We start from the raw sequence: 25,536 nt of genomic DNA on the forward strand, positions 1-25,536 counted from the left end.
TTTTTCATTAAAAAAAGAGAGAGGTGACTCTATATGAGAATTACATTTGATTTATCATTTGTAAGTACAAATGCAAATTATGGGATAATCCATTATCGTGCTTATTGTTTCTTTGAATCATATTTTATGATGATAAATACCTATTACTTGGATTAAGAATTGGCTATTTTTGAAATACTTTACAATGTTTAATATGATTTTTCTCAATATAAAAGTCTGACATGTTACTCTTTAGGGTTTACGATACTCCTGTTGTTGTTTTTTTTTATTGTCAGTATTATATGCAAAAGCTCATTACCCTAAAATATACTTAATTTGGTTCCTGTTGATCAAGTTGTATGCATCATTGCTTAAATTATATTCTGATTTTTATCTTAAATATTAATTTAAAACAAAGATTTTTAATTAATAAAAATTTGTAATTTATAATTATTTTGTTCTTTGTTTATTCAGATTATGAAAGAAATTTATTAAAATTAAATTTTAAATTATTTATAGGCTGGTCCAGGTGAATGTGATTCTTTAAGTGATGATCATCGCTCTCTTTGTCGTGATTGCTATGCCAGACGTTCCATAAATGTTCCATTAAGCAGTACAAAAGATCAAGTAATCGGGATGCATCATACAATATCCAGGCCAGATATTACAGGTAGAAAAATAATTGCTCCTGCCGGAGATCTTAGAAAAAGCATTCCTCGTCTTCCAAGGAGGACTCCTTCTGCTTCAGCTAAATGGAGTGATAGTCCTTCAGAAATGAGTCCTCATAATAATTTTGATAGTTCTCATGTGTCGCACGAACATGGAGTCGAAGTTTCTCCTGTGTGGAAACGGAAATCTCTAGTAAGTTTTATATTAGAATTTTTAAAATGACATTTAACTTTAAAACATCATTCATATTATAATAGTCATTTTCATATTTAATTCAAAAACATGATTATTTTTAAATTAAATATTAAATGTAATTTAATTTGATGAAAATGTTTAAATTTACAATTTTTATTCCTAGGTCTTATCTGAGCAAATTGCTTCGGGTAGTAATGAAGATAAACGATTAAGCAATATTTCAGAAAATAGTGAAGATAGTTTGGAAGGAATGGGTTATTCCAATTCGCTTCCAACTGCAGATATGTATTCTCCTCATGGCTATGGAGAACCTGGTGCTCGAATCTCTGGTAGTGAGCTTCATCAGTCAGCTTCAGGTTTTAAAGTGAGTTCATTAGAGTTAAATCAATGAATTATACTGATAAATTTATATACATTTGTTTGTGTTTACATAGAACTGTTAAAATTATTTAACAAGCATATGCTATAGTTAAATAAGTAATTTAAATAACATTTAGCAAACCAGAAAAAATAATTACTTGTAATGTTTAAGTTTTTTGTCATTACATTTTTTAATGGCAATATTTCCAGAAGGAATGTTAATTTAAAAATGATCATGATTGATTACTTAAATCACAATGAAATGATTTAAGTAATTTAATCAGATAAGCATTATCCACTATTTCAGTGCATTGGACTCTCTATTTTAAATGATAAATCTCAGCATGCTATGAGAAAATTGAATCTAAAATTATAAATTGTTAGGGGTCTCATATGAATTTTTTTTTTAACATAAATTCTAGTTTTCATGTTTATTGGAATAATATCAAATATATTAAAATAGGTATTGTTAAGCATTTTTTAATAATATAAATAATAATGAATCATCACAAGAAAAGAAGCAAATATTTAATTGAAATGTGCAATATGTATGAAACTTTGAGTTACTTTTTATTTTAAAAGTTAGCATTTTTTCAATTCTATTCATTATACTATAATATGCAACATTTTAAGAAATTTATAAAACTTTATTTGTATGTTGATCAGTTGACCAAATTATCAGATATGGAAATTTGATTATTCTTACTATATGAAAAATATAAAATGAGATATTCTGTTGTATTAATATATGCTGACTGTTTTCTTAAATAATTTATACTTGTACAATTTTTAATTCCTAAATAGAATACTGTATGTATATTTTTGAAACTGTAAACTTATTGTAAATTTTAAATGAAATGAATGAATGATAAAATATGATAAATAATTTCAGCCAATGACTGATGTGCATCTCTTCGTAGAACAAATTGAATACTTGGCACCAAATAATACACAAAACAGCAAAACAAGCTTTTTATGGCTACTTAATAATACTACATCCAAGCAGTTGCGAAACATCTGTTTTAAGTCAATAACTAATTGTGTTATTTCTGAAGTCATTTCTTATCAGAAGGAAAGAAATTATTGGAAATTCTTAAATTTTTTATTGCTCATAATAAATTACAAAACATTTTTGTGTAATCAATGTATATGTAATTTATTAGACTTTTGTGATTCTGTCAGTAACACATCATCAGTATCAACTTCATTGTCCTAAATGATTTATTAAAACTACATATTTTCATAGATAATTGTGGTTATTTTGTTGCTATATAATAATTTAGCTCCAGAGTATTTATCTGATTTTTATTATTCAATGGACATTGACACAGTACATTTATGCAGGAGAGAAATATATATATAAATATGGTGTTCAGATTGACACTGATAACATTTAAAAAGATACAAGTAAAATAAGATGAGAACTACTATAAAAGTAAGGAAGGTATGGAATTTGAAATTCACCAACTTTTATTGCAAAAGTAAACACAGTTTTGGCTTCTAACTTTACTGTTTTTGACACACAATTATAAAATCTCCATATGTGCTCCTTCTGTGCATGGAGAATATTTAAGCAATATTTACAGTAAGGCCCTGCTTAACGCTGCCTTGAATAACACTGATTCGATATAATGCGGTCTGCTTGAAGCCTAAAAAAAGCTCAAAATTTATGCTGATTCAAGTTATTGCAGCATTTCATTGGTTTGTGTTTAGAAATAATCAATCAGCAAAGGGTGGCAATTTGTCATAGCGCTGTACTTTCCTCAAATCTATGTTCGTTTGTTGCAATTTTTGAAAAAATATAACATTACGGATGCCATAAGAAATATTGATTTCACTTGGCAAGAATTAGCTGATAAATGCATGAACAGAGTGTGGAAGAAGTTATTGACTGGAGGTATCCATGAATTCTCAACGAGAAGAGCCTATCGCTATATCGTTAGGTCGACTAAATTGTCAACCTAATTGATACAGCAGGACTAGGAGATGTAGACGAGCAGGATATTGGGAGTTACTGCAGGTTTTCTGGTGAGTCTTACCAACAACAACCTTCAAGAAATCCATGTAGAACTGGAAAATTGTGACTGAAAACAAAGAACCCCAAGAATTTCTCTATAGATTTCCTTAGTAAAAGTTTGGTAATAATAACCAAAATTGTTGATCAAATTGTAATGAATGATCCAGATTTTGAAAGGAGTGCAAAAGCAAGACAAGGTGTTTTGGATGTGATCGCTTGCTACCAACATTTGCTTAAGGAAAGAAAAAGAAAGCAACAAATGACACTACATGACTTTATTGCAAAAAACAAGAATTTCAAAAAAGCCAAGACATTCTCACAAAAAATGAACTTTACATTTCTGTGTGTTATTTAACATTATGCAAATTAATATAAAAATAACTTAAAATTTGTTTATTTTTGGTTGCGTGTTCCCCTTTCCCTATTTACTCTGTGTTATGACCTCATTTAATGCTGTTTCATTTAGCGCTTTGTTGTCTAGGAATGTATCCCTCGTGTTAAGTGGGACTTTATTGTAATTTCTTGCTGTGTATTCTTCAACATCTGTGATGATGTATGGATGTTTGCAGGAGTGTAGTGAGTTGCTTAGCTGCCTGACAAATGGACTTCTGTGGCTTTATTGGAAAGCTTCCCTGATTGGCCTTCACATTGTGGTCCAACAATTAGGGTTTCCATCTCTGTGGCCTTTCTTCAACACACTTCCTGTAGACGGGAACTGTTCCTTCTATGCCTTGATGTTTGTGATGTAGGATCCTTTCTAAACACACAACAAAAGTTTCACTGCACTTGTCTCAGCATACCACCAAACAGTTTGTTTTCTCTTGAGCTGATGCCATTTTGACAATTGTGCCTTCAGCACCACAATTACTTTGGCACACCTTAATTAATTTTACAGAAAACCTACATAGTTGCTCTTCCTCATGAAATATGTTAAATGCATTTATCTTGATGCAATGAATTTTGTGCGCTATGAATATTTGCATACACATTTTTATAATGTGACACTATTGAGCCTACATATATTTAAATACATTTGGACCTTGCTTTTAATTATTTCAGTTTGTGTCTTCAGAATGGCATCATTAAACAATTTAAAATTAAAATTGTTTTGACTCATAAAATTCTGCATTTGCATCACTAATAGAAACATTTAATAATCACTGATGCAAAACTGGTTAACACAGTTCAACCAGAAATAGTTAACTTAGCTATAGAATCTACCAAGTGAAACATAAATGAATTTTTGCTTCAAAAACTCATGAAATGAGAAACAAAGGCTTATTGCAAAATTCATTTACAATAGCTAACAAAAATATAATTAGGGATAAATTCCTATACAGTATATTTTAAAACAAATCTTAAATCCTGAGTTTGTTCAAAAATGCCATAGCAGTTGTTATAAGGAAATTTAATAGTCCAAAAAAAAAAAAAAGGCAATTCAGTAGAATTCGGATAAATATTTAAAGAAAAAAAAAAAATAGGAAGTCATCTCAATCTCAGAGCTAAAAAATCCATACTAATCTTATAAAAGCTGTTTGTTTATATGTTGAAAAATAAATTATTTTACTGTTTACTTTAATTCAATTTATTCTTTTATTTTATAATTGAAATTGTGATAAATTTATAATTTTAAAAATCCCTTAAATTGTATTAAATTGTAGTGCAGTCACAATCGTTGATATTTCAATGGTTTCTATGTATAATCATTTGCTTTTTATAAATTCATTATATCTGTGTGAATAAGCATATTTCTTGTTGATAATTTTCACTTTGTGTTAGAGAACATTGTCAATTCTGATGAAATTCTATCACTATGCTTTACTACACTATGTCAATAAAGTTTCTTTTCTTTTTATTATTACAAAAAGAAAAGTTGATAAAACTTTCAGTGTATGAAGAGCAGCACTATCTTCCCATGAAAATCAACAGATCGTTATTCAAGTAAAGTTAAAATCAACAATGATTAACAGTTGAGCAGTAATGAGGAACCAAATACAAAACATATTAGTAAACACATTAAAAATAAGAGTGAAAAATCCAGTTTATATGTAGTAGTTATGCTTCAAGAAGTTGTAGATGGGATTTTTTAAATATAGAAGACATCTTTAAGAAATTAGACTGGTTTATTTTGTTTTGAACATCTTTAGAAAAATAAATATTTTTATCTTCAAAATGATAATAAATATTTAAGTAACATTCAAATTATATTATACCTAGCTATAGATACTTCTACTTGCATGGTATAGTGAGGGTATGGCCATAGACACCGGTACCAACAATTGATTAGCATTTTTTTTTTTTTTTTAATTTTATTTATTAAATCAATCATAAGCTATTTTTCTCAAATTACATATATATTCAGTAATTGTCTATGTATCATCAAGGAGCTTTTTACTTTTTGCCATATGTGAAGCAACTAATTATCACTGTTGTTAATGGGCCACTGTCTGTTTTTCCAAAAAAGTTACTTATTATATTTGGATTCTTTGAGAGGATTGTTTCACAACAACAAAAAACATTTATGAACTTCATATTTGTGAAAGTGGATTTTAGACTTCAAAAATACGATGTTAGTGGCATCTTTCTTTCACACAATTTAATTTTAATTTAATCTTTCCTTTAAGCTAAATTATTTAATTGAGGAATTCTGTTTTGATTATAACTTAGATATAAAATTTTTTAAATATAAAAATTGAAACTTAGGGATTTTTATCGCTTTCACTAGTTTTTTTTTCCAAAAAAAAAAAAAACAGTCATAAGTTCTGACACTTACTGTGGTTATATATGAATTCATTTATCTGTATTTTATTTATTATATAAATTTATCTAAAAATTTAAGAAAAATGGTGGCAAGTTTTGTTTTTCATAGTTTTAATACAACTTTTTCTTTATAATGTTTTATTCACTTCTGCATTTTGTATAAAAGAGTATTGAAGACATTTAAACACAATAAACTAATTATATACTTAAAATTTATTTCAAATATAAGTATATACTACTACCTTTCAAGCTACTAGAGCTTTCAATATAATTGATTAGTTAAACAATTATATTGAATCAATTGTTACAAGAATGTCATAGAAACTAGAAATTTCTTTTTCTATTGCTACACTTTTGTTCAAACATCCTGACATGTAGTTAATTGTCTATAAGTTGTTTGTTCTTCATAAGGCATAATAGTTCAATCAGCTTTTATGAAGGTCATGAACAATTTTTTGGAATTGACTATCTTTACTACATTTGTTTGCTATTTAATGAAAGTTTTCAATCATAGAGTTGGATGATGATGCGTTCTCTACATAACTAAATTATGTTCCTAACAAATACTTCCTCTTTTATCTTAATAACTTGATATTAGACATTTCATTGCCAACACAAATGTTTAGAGATTTATCAGTACTTCATTTATTATTATTTTTTTTTTTAAGCCAGAAACATAGGATGATGGATATGAGATAATAGATAAATGTCTTATCAAATTAGAGAATGATGATGATATATATACCATATTTGTGTTATCTATTGTAGCATTTATATCTATTAGTTCAAAATTAAAGTGTTTTTGGCTAAGGTATTTTAATAATTCACATAAAATAATAATGAAAATTGATAATTTTTCAAGAGTAGTCTGATAATTTGTTGCATTAATTTTCTTTAGGTCTCTGAAATTCAAAGGAAGCGTCAATACCGAGTAGGACTTAATCTTTTTAATAAAAAACCTGAAAGAGGAGTACGATACCTAATTCAACGAGGATTTTTAGAAGCCTCACCTCAAGCTGTTGCAAGATTTCTTGTCTCTCGTAAAGGATTGAGCAAACAAATGATTGGAGAATATCTTGGAAATTTGCAAAATCCTTTCAATATGGCTGTTCTAGAGTGAGTGATACTTCTGATTTTATTATTAAATAGGAAGGAAAAAAATGAAACAAATAAATATGAAATGAAACATTTATTCAGTTTGATATTTTATATTGCAAAATTTTCATGTAATTCTCTTTATATTTGAATTTAATTAATTTATTAAGTATTTCACTTGTGTTATTTTTAATACATATAATAATTAAATTCTTAAAATTTTGCAATTATGGATATTAATAGATGTAGTTATATCATGCCATACAAATTTATGAAATAAAACTTTACAATAAAATCAATTCTTGGGTGATTGAACTAATTATGCAAATCTTGATAGCTTAAGATTAACAGACAGTCCAATTATTTAAAAATGAAAAATTATATTTTAATAGCTGTTGACGTATAATTTCTATATAACAATAAGAATTAATAATTTATTCACGATGAAATAATACGAATTATAATTATTCAAATTGTTAGCTGTTAAATAGAATGATTATCATTCAAATGAATAATTTTCATTAATTTGACTATGTTGTTTATAAATTTAAATATTAAATTTAAAATAACAAAGAATATTGAATGTTAGACACTGATACTAAATATGCTGTATATGATCATTGCTTTAGATTGAGAAGATTCTTGTTTGTTTGCACAAACTTTGTGCATATTATATATATAATACAGTATATGTAGATTTTATTTCATAACTAGATACTTTTTTATTCATTGCACAAATCAACCTTCAAACATCATTAATTTATTTATAATACTAAAAATTTAACATGGTTTTTTTTCTAGACCTATCTTTATATAAAAAAAGTTGCTACAAGAATATTTTGTTCACATATATCTATAATTTGTATTATGTATTAGTGATTAAAAGGATAGAATAGATCTGTACTGGACTTCCTACAATGCAGATCCATTCTATCCTTTTAAATACTTTGTTTGAATTATGAATTTTAGAATTTAGAACATATGTTAACCTAAAGATGACTTTTTAAAGGGTTAAGTTTTGGTAAATTTAAGTACAAGTTAAAATCTAACATAGTCAAAACATTAGTTTTTATTAAATTTATTGGTGTTTTTCCTGAATTATTTTGGTGTTTGAGTGTCTTATTTTTTCTATTTAATAATAATACTTAAACACTTAACTATAAACTGTTTCAAAACAAAACTAACTAAAAATAAACATCTTGTTATGATTTCAAAAAGGATATACAGTAAGTTTATTAAGAAATAAGTTCAATAAATATAATAACAATGTCTTTATGATGCTTGTAAGATATTTTGAATCACTAATATCCATATTCACAACCAAGGATGAAGAATTAAAGTTAAAAATTAACCAATAAATGTTCCTGTACTAAAAGTAAATCAAATATAATTAACTTCTAATTAACTCTTGATCCTTGATTGTAAATATGGCTGTAAAAAATCTTTCTTTTGATGCTAACTTTTCTGGATACTTTTATCCTCATACAATGATTAGATATTGTAAGTCTGCATCAATTCAGGAATAATCTTTTGACTATTAAATGTAATAACACTAATCTTTCAAACATCCATCATAGTTTTCAGTTGTTTAAGACAAATATCAGGTAATTTTTTTTTAGTTTTTTTAGCAAATTATATACAATGACTTTGTATGCAGATAATTATGTAAATTTGTAGTTATTTGAAATTTATTTTAAGATTTTATCCATCAAAAAACGATATATCTTACTTAGCAATATTTATAATGTAAAATATACTGCTAGCAGGAATTTCCCTATTACTATTTATTGAATCAAATCTAGTATTGTTTTAGTAAGTGATTAAATGAATAATAAATCAGTTTATAACTATCTTTGGCAATATGAATGTATGCTATAGTAAAACACTACAATAATAAATTTAATAAACCTTTAAGATAAACTAGATAAACAATTTTTCTGTTTGAGCTGAATACATAATTTCTTTAATTTTCTGTTAGTTTCATTTATTATATTAATAATGTCTTTTTGAATTATTCCTATGGATAATTGTTTATTTTGTATTTGTTTTAATTGCAGTTTTATGTTTAAAAATATGTAAAACAGGATATGAGATTATAGTTATTGGATAATGATTTAATATCAAAGTACAAGCTTAAGAATTGAAAGATTTATTCTAAAATCTAACTCATTTTAACAGAATAACATCTTTAGAAATGAATTTGTTTGAACTGTTTAAAATTATATTATATTTTAAGCTTTCTCTAGTTTATTTTAATACTAAAAGCTTGCTTCATTTTAATTACACCTAACAAAATTCACAGCAATTCCAGCAGTAAAAGTGAACAAACTTTAATGTTCAAACGTTTTGGCTTCTTTTAGAGGCCTTCCTCGGGAATGTACAACAAACAGTTCTATTGTTTGAAATTCTTTAATTGTTGAATACCGCTGTGTTCCAATTTTTTAAAATATTTAATGTGAATTTTGTTAGTATAGTTCCAGTTTATGTGCGCTAATTTTTTGTCTTAATTACACCTTAATAATCGTGAAATTTTTTCCCTTCATAATTATATTTTTTTTCTCAAGTATAATTTTGATTTTGTATAATACATCTTATTACTATAATATGATATTTTATATAGATTATTTTTAAATGTGTATATTGTTCTTAGTCCTATTCAAAATGAACATACTCTAAATATGAAAAATGAAGTTGTGAACAATCTTTAAATGTCAAGTTATATAATTAAATTCTTTATTTAAACAGGTATTCACATAATACACTGTTATTTTGCAATATAAAAATATACTATTTATAATATGTATAATACTTCATTTTATATTCAATAATTAAAACTCTATCATTGAAATTCAACAATCATTTAACAAGGAAAGTGTTATTTAATTTGTATTAAAATTTTCGATTTTGAAAACATTGAGATTCCATTGTTTGTTAGGAAGTCATGTTGCATTAGAATAAACTCTTTGACTAAATTTTAATTTGTTTATATTACTTTAATTTCAGAATTTTATACATAATAAACATTAAATTTTAATGATTTTTATATATAAAATTAATAATTAAAATAATTAATTTTAGATGTTTTGTACAAGAATTAGATTTAGCAGGAATGCAAGTAGATGTTGCACTTAGGAAATTTCAAACCTTTTTCAGAATGCCAGTGAGTACTATTTCATTTATAACTTACTAAATTATTTATTTTTATGTTTATTTTAACTAAAATCTTATAGTAATTTTGAATAATACTGTTTGGTAAATTTAAATACAATTTTCATAGTTATTTTAAAATTTAAAAACAAAAATATATTTTTAAGGAACATTTCTTTTCTAAAATTAAATTTTATAACTTTAAAATTTATTATGAAAACAACCATATTTGCAGAGTTGAACTACTTGTTTTAAATATGAAATTTTTAAAAATTTCATTTAACTAGAATTTTTTTTTGTATTATCAAGTTCCTTGTACATTATTATTAATGTGAATTAGACTAGAACCGTTGAGCCTTAAATGCATTTAAATTTTATCATTTTATTAAAACTTATATTCTAGTCTTTGAAAAAAACATATTGAATGGTTTTCAATTATATAAAAATTGATAATTTTTCTTACAAATGATAAAATGTTCTAGAAACTTATCAATATCAGTGTGTTCTCTCTGAATTTTGATTATCAAGTTTTCTTTCTGTTGTGATACTTTTCAAAAATTAAATTATTACTAGGACATCACATAACTTTGTCATATCACAATGGAATTGAGGTGGAGCTAGAAAGAAAGAAGCAATCCCTGCACTTGCACCACAAAAGAGCCTATTCTTGTACCTGCTGTCCATGGGAGACATGATCCTTGCACTTGCTGACATGGAGAGGGAATTTAAGAAAAAGCAGTCAATGGTGATTGCTTCGTTCTTGTATTTTGTTCATTTTTTCACATCTGTGTTCCATTAGGTGTATGCAATGCTATTTTTATTTTTGACTCCTAGGTCTAAATTTCATTAGGCGTACTCCATCACATCAGAGAGCACAGACATTGTCACTTTAATACCTTTGTACTTATATCGGAAAGGAAGTCATGGACTCCTAATTTTACTTTCCTGGTTCTGTTATATATAACAGAGGAAAAGTATAGCAATCAATCAAAAAATGACTTCTTCCAAGATATTTACATTTTTGGACTTGAGACCTTAAAATGTCAGGAAATGCAAAAAAGTTTGGGAGTTTTTCTGTATGTATGGGTGTTAGTGTGTCTGGGGGGGCACAATTTTGTTCATCCTCTTTGAAGTTTAATAACTTCTGTGTTTTTGTCAAATTTCTGAAATTTTGTAGGAATGTTTGTGTATTAGGGAGATTGATGCTATTAAATTTTGGTGGTTAAAGGTCAGGATGGGAAGATAAAGGGCGGTTGTGTGTCATAACTCGAGTAGAGTTGGACTTAATGACAATTTTACTTGTTATTAGCATTTAAAATTTTTTTTATAAAACCCATCCCTATTCTCAAAATTAAGCTTTTTATATGTTTAGTTGTTATAAAATGGCAAAAAGTTTTTAAATGAAATATCATAACAGATAGCACCACCACAAATTTTAAATGGTGCAGGGAAAGTTAAGCAACTTATTGATGAATTTTTTAAATTTAAATGGACCCTCATTACATTTTTGAATTTCTCATTTCAATTAATGGAAAATGGCACAGTTTTATCAAAATTGGCCTATTAAATTTTGAGAACAAACTCGATTCTGTAAGCCCATAGAACACATGCTGTGAAACATTACACGATGAAGTTGTGCAATTTGTGTGATATCACTTTGTCGTGCATTCTGGGTGAAATGACTGTATATCTCGAAAACAAAGTCATGGACCCCTATTTATTATTACAGTTTTGGATTTGTTGTCACAATTAATGGAAAATGACTAAGTTTAATCAAAATCAATTGAACAGATTTTTTGAATGAACACAATTCTGAACACACAGAAGAGTCTTCATTAACACTCTGCCTCAATTACACATTGACTTGCACAGGAATTTGAATAAAAGAATGTTAATATTAACCACTTTAATTGCAAGTACTTGCACTTTTCATATCCATGTGCCAAATAAATTAAAATTAAATACTAATAAAATACTCTAAATATTCATGACAATACATAGTCTGTGGCATTGCTTTCATTTAAAATTATATGAATTTTTATAATTAAAAATCTTTTTTACATCTTGGTAAAATGATTGAGATTTTCATCTTAAGATCATCATTCAATTCTGTTCATTGTCAGTTGAACAAATTTCAAATCCATTAATTCTTCTGAATTTGATTAGTGCTATAGTCTTTTAATACTTTTTATTTTTTAAACAGTATATATATATATATTTTTATAATAAAATAAAAACAAAATAAAACTTAACTTAATAAACAGAATACAATATGTAGCCATAATCATTACAGATGTAGTAAACCATTATATGCATTTTACTATAAATGAAACATTAAGATTTTATTTTTTGTTTTTCTTAGGGTGAAGCTCAAAAAATTGAGAGACTAGTAGAAGTATTTAGCCACAGATATATAGAATGCAATCGAGATATTGTTGCTAAATTACAAAATGCTGATACTGTGTTTGTACTTGCTTTTGCTATTATAATGTTAAATACTGATTCTCATACTCCAAATATGAAAGCTGAAAAAAGAATGAAACTTGAAGACTTTATTAAAAATCTCAGAGGTAGATTATTGATGTTAGACATATTTAATAGATATCAATTTGCTTAAAATAGAAAAAGTGATGAATACAAATGTCATTTTTATAGGTGTGGATGATGGAAATGATTTGGATAGGGATATGCTTGTAGGTATATATGAAAGAATTAAAGGAAATGAATTTAAGCCAGGATCTGATCATGTAACTCAAGTTCTCAAAGTTCAACAAACAATTGTTGGTAAAAAACCGGTAAGAGTAATTCTAGTTTCTAATTTTTAAATTATTTAATATATACAGGTATCCTTCATATAACACTGTAGTTTCATTCTGAAAAAGTGCCATGTTATGCAAATTCATCCTATATGAAACAAAGGACTAATACAAAACATAGGATTACATTCCAAAAGTTAGCAAAAGTATACTATTCTTTTTTGTTACTAAGAGAAATATGTTTATTAAAGCAATCAATAATTAACTAACAATTGCAATTGAAAATACTGTATGACATGTTTATGTTAATTTTAGTTAATCAAGGTCATTTTCTTTTTAAAGTATCATCTCAGCTGTTTTGTTGTTCTTGATCAGAAGTATCAGCAACATTTTAATATTATTTATTTTTATCATAAAAACATTTTTATGGATGACAAAATAAAAATGCATTATTAATCAAAGATTTGTTCTAGTGGGGTACATTTGTTCAGTCAAGTAACGAGCAACTTTTTCAAGAATTTGTGTTAGAGTACCAAGATACTGCCATATTTCATTTTTCATTTTACGGATGATTGCTTACATACAGTTTAAAAAAAGTTTAATAATACTTACCTAAAAATATTTAAATAAACTTTATTAAATATGAAGTTTAATCTATAAAAACAAAGCCCTGTGACAGTCATAAGGGCTAGTCTGAAAGCAGTGACGACAACAAGTTGATAGGAAAGCTAGGACAAGAAAGAAACAAATTGCACTATCAGTTTTCATTAAACCTGAAGAAAGACACAAAATAAATTGAAAATTTCAATATTCTAAAATCCATGGACAAATTTGAGATGAAACACATGCTTACTTGAAGTAAAAAAAATATATTGAATAACAAAGTTTACACTTAACAATAGTGAAATTTTGTATGGCAGATTTCCAAAACTGTGTTAGAGTGAAACTGAAAGTTGTGTTGTATGGGGGAGATGCCCAATTTTCAAACCATGTTGTAGAAGTATCATGCTGTACAAGGGATACCTGTGTGTAGATATATATATATTTATATATATATATAATATAAGAAATATAATATTTTAAATAAATTAATGTACTGTACATACTTTTGTAAATCTGAAGAAATTTTATTACATACGTTCTATGTTTTAAATCTATGGTTAACATTTACTGTGGAGAAGATTTTTTATTATTATTACTTCAGGGCCTGTCTGTATGACTTACTGGTTCTGTAGTAGATGCCATTTTTACTGTGAAAGCATTCCTGTTTTCATTGTCATCATTATTCTTTCTTTTTTACAATCTCAAAGTGACTGAAGGATTGCTTTTGTATGTTTGCTTATGCATTTGGTTAGAATGTCAGAATTTATGTTGACATAATGGTTTGCAGTGATATTAAATCCTACTGCATTTTGTGAGACTATTATTTTCATATTATTTGCAATAGCTTCTATGAGATTGTAGGCATTCTCATTGCTGAAAGGAAATCCAACTTAGAAGAAACAACCCTGAATTGTTGATGGTAGAACATGTGTCCAAGCACTTGAAATCTATAAAGTGGCTTTGGAGGTATTGAGTTGCTTTCTCAGTGTTTTGAGCACTATGCTAATCAACATTTATTGTGCTTCATTACCATTTTTCTGTACTTGACTTTGATCAAGAGAGACAGTAATTCAAAATTTCATAGGTGGAGAGATTGAAGTGACATTCATTGATAGAAATATAATTTTAACATTTGCAAGCTGGATGTCTATATGTGATGCAGCATTGTCAAGAAACAAAAACACTTTCCTGTTCAGCTTTCCAGCTACTCTCTCATCATCCAGGCATTTGTTTGATTTCCATTAAGTTTCAAATTTTGTAATGTCTGTTCTTGAAATGTTTTGGTTTGGTAGCCTTTCCAATTGCCAAGATTTATTCATGTTTTCCACTCATACTTGTGCCTAACAGTTCTGTTATATACAAATAAGAGTGCTATGAGCACAAATTTTTTTTCTACTTTTTACCAGAACACAATCATCTAGGAGTGTATGAAAGAACAATCCTGTTACATCTGAGTTCAAACTACTTCATTTAGGTATATGAATCTAAAAGAGAAAAAATATTTGAATTTACTGAATTACATAAAATATTCATTGAAATATTTTGGAAGTGTTCTTAAAAATTATAATTACAGCAATGATTTTCACTTCATGTAAAATAAAGTAATTATATACAAATAGTTATGATCATTTATAATTTCTTTAATTAACTTCTATAATGTCTTGCATTGCAGAATCTAGCTCTTCCTCATCGTCGATTGGTTTGTTATTGTCGTCTGTACGAGGTTTATGATGTGAATAAAAAAGAAAGACCTGGCATTCATCAGAGGGAAGTGTTTCTTTTTAATGATATGCTGATGGTATGAAGAATTAATCATATATCTATCATTTTAATGTTAACAGAAACTTATAACTTTTTCTTTTCATTTTAGGTAACTAAAATTTTTAGTAAGAAGAAAAACAGTGTTACATACACTTTCAGACAATCTTTTCCATTATGTGGAATGAGTGTCACATTATTTGAAGCACCTTGTAAGTCCTTACTTGTGATATCACACTTTTTTAAAATTTAATTTTAATTTTTAATGTAGTCAAAATTAAATAACTTACTTTTTAATAAATTTATTTTTTTCTTAATTGTAGTTCTTAAAATTCAGATAGAATATTTTATCTTCTTTAAACAAAATAGAATTTTTACATTTTCTTTTTTATTAAACATATTTATTCTTACTGTGAATATTTATCATATACAAATTAGATAACTATACATTGAGAGAAAATTTGAAATGAATATTCTTTTTTTACAGTTAAATTGAAGACATAAACATTAGAAATAAACTGTTTTTTTAATTATATATTAGTTATCTTCAAATGCATACATTTCAACTTTATTATTATTATTATTATTATTATTATATCTAGTATATTGTTATTCTTTGATTAAGTTAATTTTACCTTGAGTAGATTTGATTCTTCCATGTTAAATATCTGCTCCATAATATAGCAAAATATGAAAAAGGTTGATTTTAATTTATAAAATGTGTTTTCAAAAGATTTTCAGGATAAATAAATAAATACATTTACATATTTAGACTGACAAAGCTAAATGATCTAAATGCCATAAACTATTTTTTGGGAAAGGGCAAAAACTGTTTGTCCATGATAGAGCAAATGTTCTCTTTTGTAAGCATGCTCTTCAAAAACATATAATGCAACAGTTCAAAAAGGAGTTTTTGTGTAAATACTGTAGAAAATAGTCACAAACAAGACAGTTGGAAATGATCTAAGTACCCTACACACAGTACAAACATGTGAAAAGATTTAAGTTCACAGTCATTACTCACTTAAAATAGTGTTGAAAAAGGCTGTTCCCTTCATCTATAAATTCCAGCACAGCACTTTCTTCTTGGTGGTACTCAATGGTTACAGACCTGCTAGTACAACAGCTCTGTGGAATTAATAACTTGAAGAGTTATTCCCCTCTTGAACACATGACATTCTCCTACCCTATTAAGTCACTGAAGCTTGTTTAAGAAAACCCAATCAGGAGCATCTTTGATCACTCAACCATGACACTTTTAATTTAAAAATCACTTGTAAGATTTTTTTTTAATTTTTGTTATAGCAGGTGCTGTTCTGTGCAGTCATACAGATCAACTAGTGCACAGAGATCCTCTGGACATTCCATGAGCTCCATCTAATGATGATTATCAAAATAAAAAGCATTTACACTCAAATCATGTAACAATTTTTTGTGCAAAAATGATCAATTTGTATATTTTGCACTTAGATCATTTATCTTTGCTACTCTACATGTATATCATGGTGTATATATATATATATATATATATATATATATATATATACTACACTCTGCAATAAATATTACAATTTCATTTCATTAGTTGCAAAGGTCAAATATATATTTTCACTGTATAAAAATTATCAATAAATCCTAATAATAAAATTTTGTAATTTTTCTTTATTTGTTGAATAATAATTTACAGATTATCCACATGGAATCAGATTGAGCCAAAGAGTGGATGATAAAGTGTTGATTACATTTAATGCGAGAAATGAACATGATCGATCAAAGTTTGTTGAAGATTTGAAGGAGTCTATCTTAGAGGTAATAACAATTCAAAATTTTTCATTGTTTAAACTGAATCTTAAGTTTGTTGTCATTGGCTAGTTTATTTTTTAGAGCTAAATATTTTTTATTTTTATACTTACTTCTTTTGTATACAGGATACATTCTTTTAAATTATTTATTTTTGAAGTATATTAATTAAAATTAACATGTAAACAGCAAAACAATAGTACAACTTAATTTCTACGGAAAATAATAATTAAAACATTCTTATAATAATGTATAATTTTTACTCTTAAAGATATTTTTGTTGTTACAATTAAATAAAATAAAATTTACTACATGCATGCATACATAAAATATTGTAGTAAACTATATAATAATATAATAAATAAATATCATAAATAAAATAATTATATATATTTAAGATATATGTTAATCAAAAATACCAATAAATTTTGTATAAGATAAAAGCTAAAAGAAAGAGAAAATAAGTTTGTAAGCAGAAATAACCACATAAGAATAATAATAGTCTTTTTTTTTTTTTAATATTTAAATATGTACTAAATTTATTTATTTTAAATTATTCTGATATTTAATTTAAGTCAAAACTTCTAATAATAGAATTTTTTTACTTTCCAAAAATCACACATTCAAACACTCATTTGTGACATTATCATTTTTCTCAAGTACACTTCATACATATATTTAAAATGTAACTTTATAAAAATTAAATAAAAATACATTTAAGTCTAATATTACATAAATTACATCTAATATTTATATATAAAAATCAAAATAAAAAGATGAATGCTAAGTAGTTTAATATGTAGAGCAAATTATTTTATTAATCTTTTAATATTCAATCAATTATTGAGTATTTACAAATTATTTATACAATTTTACAGATGGATGAAATGGAAAATCTTAGAATAGAAGCAGAATTAGAAAAACAAAAAGTAATGAGGGCAAGAGGAGCAGAAAACAGAGATTCTGGAGTGGCAGATATGGAAATTGTTCCAGTAGCAAATAAGGAAGGAAAATTATCTCCTGATAGTCAGTCAAATAATTTAAAACGTTCAGCTTTATCAAATTCATTGCTTGATTTACATGAACAACGTAAGTATTTATTACATAAAAAACAAACTGTTACAATTCTTTAATATGTGAGCATTTATTACTTTACCTAATTCTATAGGGGGAAAAATTATCTGAAAGTTTTCATGTTAAATTTTACATTTTGAGAAACTTAAAATCAACAATACACTTAAGCTGAACCATGTAACATTTAATCTGTTAATTACTGAAAACAAATTTATAAAATTTACTAAACGTTTAACCTTACTGTAGATTATGAAAAGTTTTTTGTCAACATCCTGTATATAGACTATACAAGAAAATTACTCTCTCATAAATTGATATTTGCATACTTAAAATTATTACATGTAAAGTAATAATTTTCAGTTGATAGTCTAAGAAAATTTCAGAGCATACTCTAGTATCAAAAGCAGCAGATTATCTGTTATCAAATAAGTTATAAAATTAACTTAGATTTAATACAGGGGATTCCCAACCTTTTTCTTGCATTGATTTCCATATAAAATCATATTTTCAATCCAATACACTTAAAATTCTTATTTCTCAAGATTTTGTGCAAATCAGTTAATGAATTTCTTACATGATTGTTGTTGTTCTTATGTGAAAGTTATCTGAAATTCTCAAGAAAGCACAAAAAATATGATTGTTCATCAACCCCTTTCAAAATTCCATTGACACTGTGTTAGGAATCTCTGGTTTAACAGATTTCTAACATACCAACACACATGGAACAATTATTTAATTATATTAAATCTAAGATAATGCAGATTTGGAATATTCATATATAAATGAACTTATTTACCTAAAAAAAGAAAATCATGCCGAGTAGTCGGAACTATTACATCAGAATTTCATGTTAATTTGAAAATTTCATACAATTTTTTTTAATACATTTGTTGGACAAAATGTAATGCATTGTTGTCATAATCATGCAAAGCTCTCCTTCATTACATTTATATGAACTAATACTAATATAAAATTTTAAGAAAATGTTTCTTTAGTTTCTGTAACTGTCCCTTTCCAGGAAATTGATGATAATAATGTTAGATACTGGAGGATTTAATAAAAATACCTTAGTAAATATTAAATTATTATAATGTTATGAGAATAAAATGAGTTAATCTTAATAAGAATATCTATTTTAAAATAATAATTAATATGAATATACTTAAAATATATAGATATAAGCTAAATATATTAGAATGAAATTAATTTATGAAATTCATAATAAATTACTTTTTCATATTCTAGAAGCTAAACCAGTCAGAAGAGGAAGTGCCGGTTCATTAGATAGTGGAATGGTAAGTAATTTTATTTGTAGTTTTACTAATTATCAATTAGTATTAATTTTAATATTATTAACTATATAAAATAATTTTGAAATTTTGTTTTATATTGTTAGGAATTACATAGAAGTAAGCTTAATAAACAGGATAATATATTAAAAAGCATATATTAAATTCATTGTGTACATTTTAAAAATGATTGTCAATTAACTTAATGTAAATATCTTCACATGTGATCTTTTTAAATGAAAATTAGATTTCTAATGCTTATTTCATAATTGCATTTGAAATTTACAACAATGTTCTTCAATCTTTATATTAACCTATTGAATCATAATGATATATGCTTTTTATCATATTTATCAAAACTTGTTACCTAATACAGTACAATGATTTATAAGATGACATCTTAAAACTATTTTAAAGAAAACAGCATGTAAGAATAATATAGTTTAACATAATATTGGTATAATAATTTTTATATATTTTCTAACTTTGTAAGCTGTCTAGAACTATTATTATCCATATTATTATACAATGTATTTTGATTTGAAAGCAACAGAATTGAAAAATATTATTCCTTACAAATGAAATTTTATACTGTAGATTGAAAAGATGATGTAATCTAAAAATACATTTCTTTGAAATAAAAACTTTTATCATACAACTGACCAAAATAATGGAAAAATATATTAAATAACCATTTTATAAATGTTCCTGGTTTAAGAACAAAAAAATACATAAAATTACTTTTAGAAAATACAATATAGCATTTTAAAGATATTCAATGTTAAATTGTATAATGGAACATATATTTGATATAATTTAATATATTTTGTAATTTTAATTATATGTCAGTTAAAACTATAGTTTTTCAATTAAGAAAAAATTGAATCAGGATTAATCCCATTCAGAAAACTGTTTTGTTTACTTGCATTATATGGCATAATTTAATTGTTATTGAAATCATAGAAAAACAGCTTTATAATTTAAGCAGTTAAAACATGCATAGAATATTATCATGTGATGATACAGAACTGAAATTTATATTTTATGTAAATTTCAAAGAAGGTAAAATGCATAATCGTGTATAAATAGTACTTTGGTTTAAAGTATCTCTTTACTTTTATTAATAAATCACCAATCAATCTATACATCGATTGATTTCAGTTACCTGTAGTATATATTATACTTCTTTAAACTCCAATTAATGATAGATACACTGTTTAAATAATGTTAATATTAGAATAGATTATTTTTTGAGCTTAAAAATATGATTATAACAATAATTTATATTTAATTGAATAAAATAAAATATGGAGAAACAAAATAAAAAATATCATAGTAAATATTTAGGCACATGAATATTTTCCAATAAAATTTAAAAAATCCATTTTTATTACAATAATTGAAATTAACATTCAAGCAAAGCTTCTCGTAAAGAATTTATAATATAAGATTGTAGTTGATTGCAAAATATTACAAAATGAAGAGCATAAAAATCAAATCATGTAAAAATTGATTGAGTGGTTTATTATTATCTTTTCAGCATGCTGTAGGAGGACAGGAATAGTTCTCATTGTCATAATTCTGTTTGATCCCATCACAACAGTTTGACCGACCAGTGGTGGGTATTCTATCAAATTCAATATACAAACTGTCAGTAGACAAATTCATAAAATATTCCCAAACAATTATATTTAGAATCAAAACAAATTTCTAAAATAATTTTGGCATTTGATTGAAAGTTTTCAAGTTGTAAATGAGAAAATTTAACATTACTTATAATTATAATATTCCACAACCATTATTTTTGATTCTTTGAATTTATATATATAATAAATTGCATTTTGATTTCTTTAATTGATTATAAATTAGACTCTTAATTAACCAGGATACCAAAATTTCAGTCATCATATAATATTTCCACAAATCTTATAAAAACGTGTTAATTATTCAGAGTATATCAGAGTATAAGATCAAACTCTTACATAAAGGGCAAAATCAACACTGTTCTACATAGTACTATACTCTATTATTAAAGGAATTTTTGTAGTATAAGAAGCATTTTTTACTCATGGTTACTAAAGATATTACAGGATAGTTACTATGTCAGTACAATTAATTTACATTGTAAGAACATTACAGTGCTCTTATAAGCCAAAAGAAGTTGGCACACAAGAGCATGCTCTTATTTGCATAGAATACTTCTGCCTACTTGTTATAAATTTACCTGTTCTGTTTATTTGAGTTTAGGATCTAAATGTATAAGATTAACTGGATGATATTTTTTCCCATTCATCCTGTGAATAATCAAGAGTCTGTGTATAATTTTATATCATTAAAAACTTCAACTTTTAGTATCAAAATTATATTTTCTATTAATAATATAGCCTGTCATAATATCAATACATAATTATACTGTATACTAAAAAGAGAAAAAAATCATTAATTAATGAATAAAACAAATTATTAAATTTCTCATTAACAACTTAAAGATATGAATTAAAACTCCAGGATCACAATTATAATTAAAATTTACAAGTTCAGAAGAAACACTAAAATGTTTCTTCTGAACTTGTAAATTTTAACATAATTTTATGCACATTTGATTATTTTAACTACAGTTTGTGAAACAAAATTATAAAAATTCCTGTTTTCCAAAATAATTTTGAAATACTGAACTTGCATTCATTCATTATTACAAACTTCTATATCCTGTTGGTACAGTGTTTATTTTTACAAGAGAATTTGATAAGAATAAACTTAGAATAATTTTTAAAAAATATAATATTTTGTGGTGATCATTTGGGATCACTTTAATACAGATTATTTATTTATTATTATTATTATAGCATTTTGATACCATTTTTATTGTAATTGTTTATTAATAATAATTTACTAAGCAAAGAAATTTAATTCAATTAAGCAGCATTTGATAAAAAAAGATTAAAATTAATTTTGTATACACAGTTTTTGAAAAAATAATTTCAAGATGTTTAAATGCATATTCAACTATATTTACTTATTACAGAAGTGATATAAAAGATTTAAGTGAAAGTAAAACAAAATTTTGATATGAAATAACTTCAAATTTAATTCTATCATAGAATAAAGATCTTCCTAGCACATTTATGAATCTTATTCTATGTAGTTTACAGCCATTGGTATTATGAATAATTTTGTAGCCTGGGATTCCTGCTACCTCCAGAATTCATTTAATATTTTTCATATAAAATTGTATTTTTAAAGTATTTATAAATATTTATACTTTGTAAAACAGTTGGCATGTGGTTTTACCATAGAAAATTCATTTTAAACTTTTTTGCCCATAATAGAAAAGTTAGTAATATATTTTTATAATTATTTAATAAAGACACATACTGTACATCTCATTGATCTTATTAAATTAATGAGATATACTTATTTTTTTATGTACTTTTTTACGTAAAAAAAAAATTCTTTTAAACAGTTTTGAAAAATTGCTTAAAAGAACAAAATACAAAAGTACATAAATGTTTTATACTGTTAATGACAAATTATTCTTTAATTTTTTGAACTTGAATTTTTCTTAGTAAAACTACTACTTTATTATAACAGATTTCTAGAAAAGTCTTCCAATTGGATAATGACTTTACTTGCAACGCTGTAAATGGTTCATTAGTATTTTAATTATTGTGATGATAAACTGTGCAAATTTGTATAGAATAAATCAATGTTTTCAAGTTAAAGTATAAACTTTAGAAATGTTTATATCCTCCAGTATTGAAATTTGTATCTTGTTAAAATACAAATTTTAATATTTGAGCAAATCAATATTTTTTCCATATTAGAATTTTCTTCTGTATATTTATATTTTTAATTAAAACACATCCACGTAAAAGTGTGTAAATACCAACAGACATTGTAACTGAGTAACTGTCTATTGGTGCTTAATTATTTTTACAGTTCTCTTTAATTTTCGGTTATCGGCTAGAATGGGGCTGTTTTTCTGCCGAACACCCGTCACAATATTCTATCTAGTTAAGTTATTATCAAAAAAATTAAACTTTTTAAAGAATTTTCTGCACAGAAAGGCTTGATCGGAAACAAGCCAGATAGGATTACTTGGCTCTTATCTGATGTTGGAGATCCGGAAGAAGAAAAATAGCCCCAAACTAGACAGCATCTTAACAAATGTTATAATAATAAAAGGTGGAAATTTAATATTTAGTCTCTATTTTTCATTGCAGTCTGTATCTTTCCAGTCTTCTACGGCTAGTACGGTCAGTCACGACTCTTCTCCCCAAACCAATCCGTCTACTCTGGCAGGTAGACCCGGACACGGAGAAGCGGCAGGTCCGTCTTGCTCCGGGACCAAACCTTCCAGCCAGCAAGGATTTCTGGGAGGACTTTTTGGCAAAAAGGGAAAAGTGCCCCATAAACCGCCCGTGCGTAGAACCGCGGACACCACCGACATATAACAATAGATATAAATATATAATATACATGTAACAATCGGGACTCTAGTTTCCAATTCTCACACGGGACTTTCTTTTTGCTTTTTCTTCATAAATTATTGTCGTTGCGGTCTTCATATGTTTTTTTAATTTAAACGTTATTAAAAACCAGAAGTATAATAATAATATATTTTAATTTAAAGAGTGCCAAATAGTTTGGCTGAAAAAAGAACGTTAAGAAATTGAAATGCTTACATAAAACCACGAAGAAGAAGAAGAAACGGTAAATGATGATTTATTGTGTTTTGATTTACAGATTATTCCAGTATTATTTATATACTGAGTGAACAATTGTAAATATATATAACGAGCAATAGCTCCTTGTAAATTATCTAACTAAATTGTACATAACCCGCAGGCATTAGCTGTCTCTGGTGTAAACATATAATTATATGCATGTTAATTATTATTATATTATTATTTAGTTACAAGATTTAATATATGTTCTTAAAAAAATTTTTGCATGGCTTTTCACTATTGCTAACTGATTACCGGTTATATATATATATGAATATTTTCCGCACCTTTACGTTATCGAAGAACTGAACTATCCTGTACGCATTCACACACCATTCAATCAGAAATTTGTGTTAATCACCGAATATTTTATGTAAAATTAGATTACGGAAAACAAGGGAAAAAAGAGAATTTATTTTGAATTTAAATTATTTTCTTAAAAGACTAAAATTGTTGTTTAAGATTTTCATAATTCCATCCACAGACTTTACTAGTTTCGATATTTGAAAAGTGTTAGTGACCAATTTGTGAAGGATCAATTTCTATGTATATGTAAAGTGTTTTCAAACAGTCAAATTCGGTTTCTGTCCCGGTGTTTTTTCGATGGATCGTGCGTTTTAGCACGTTGGATAGATGATCGAATACAATAATCTACGTATATATAAAAATCTATATAATTATTTTTGTCTTATAGATGCATAATTTCTATTCTTCACATCTTTTTCTCTCCTCTTTACGTTGTTGATTTACTATATTATAATAAAATAAAAGTGTACAATTTTCTTTCATTCCAGACATTGTATAATTTTCTGTACTTATTTAATATACATTCAGCCATATTTATGACAATAAAAAAAATTCTCAGATATGAAAACCATTCTCTTCTGTTCTTTTGTCTAAAAATACTGTACAACCAACCCGCTAAAATTATATTAACTGTTAGATTTAGACACTGACGCCTTTCTACTAAAGAAGTGTTTTAATAAGAATAATTAACCGCCATTTACGTTACAAAATACAATCGATCCTCGATTCAAACTGATCCCCGATTTAACGGATTTCGAAATAACGGACCAAAATTCTGAAGCAGTTGAGGTTTTGAATAGGGTTCGACCCTGCTTAGATTAGGTCGTCATTTTAACATATATATTATATTCAATTTTAATATAAATAAACGAATAATCGCACATTAAGTTCGATTCATCGTCTACTGAATTTATCATCGAGATTGAGAGAAATTTCGGGCATAGGATTTTTGGCTTCGCTGTTTGTCATCTCTGCGCGTGAACGAATTGATGATTGTATCG

The 25,536-nt window shown here is 25.9% G+C and overlaps 1 protein-coding gene across 10 annotated transcripts in view; it reads left to right on the forward strand.

Moving 5' to 3' along the window:
* The window catches only part of siz (Brefeldin-resistant Arf-GEF family protein schizo), a 118,048-nt gene extending 92,945 nt beyond the window's left edge, over nt 1-25,103 (forward strand). For 8 of the 10 annotated variants that reach the window (XM_067272901.1, XM_067272900.1, XM_067272903.1 and 5 more), the window contains 12 exons: nt 499-840; nt 1,007-1,207; nt 6,879-7,096; nt 10,154-10,235; nt 12,585-12,792; nt 12,878-13,017; nt 15,254-15,379; nt 15,452-15,551; nt 17,027-17,148; nt 18,018-18,228; nt 19,459-19,508; nt 23,726-25,103. In XM_067272901.1, the coding sequence (XP_067129002.1) occupies nt 499-840; nt 1,007-1,207; nt 6,879-7,096; nt 10,154-10,235; nt 12,585-12,792; nt 12,878-13,017; nt 15,254-15,379; nt 15,452-15,551; nt 17,027-17,148; nt 18,018-18,228; nt 19,459-19,508; nt 23,726-23,956 (2,031 nt within the window). In that variant the 3' untranslated portion in view covers nt 23,957-25,103. Of the gene's footprint in view, nt 1-498; nt 841-1,006; nt 1,208-6,878; nt 7,097-10,153; nt 10,236-12,584; nt 12,793-12,877; nt 13,018-15,253; nt 15,380-15,451; nt 15,552-17,026; nt 17,149-18,017; nt 18,229-19,458; nt 19,509-21,042; nt 21,121-23,725 lie in introns of all 10 variants that reach the window. The other 2 variants (XR_010881086.1, XM_067272899.1) reach the window with 2 other exon arrangements.
* The last annotated feature ends 433 nt before the right edge of the window (nt 25,104-25,536 follow it).

Source organism: Centruroides vittatus, unplaced genomic scaffold (genome assembly GCF_030686945.1).
Source record: "Centruroides vittatus isolate TY-2023 unplaced genomic scaffold, ASM3068694v2 contig_459, whole genome shotgun sequence".
Classification (NCBI taxonomy): domain Eukaryota; kingdom Metazoa; phylum Arthropoda; class Arachnida; order Scorpiones; family Buthidae; genus Centruroides; species Centruroides vittatus.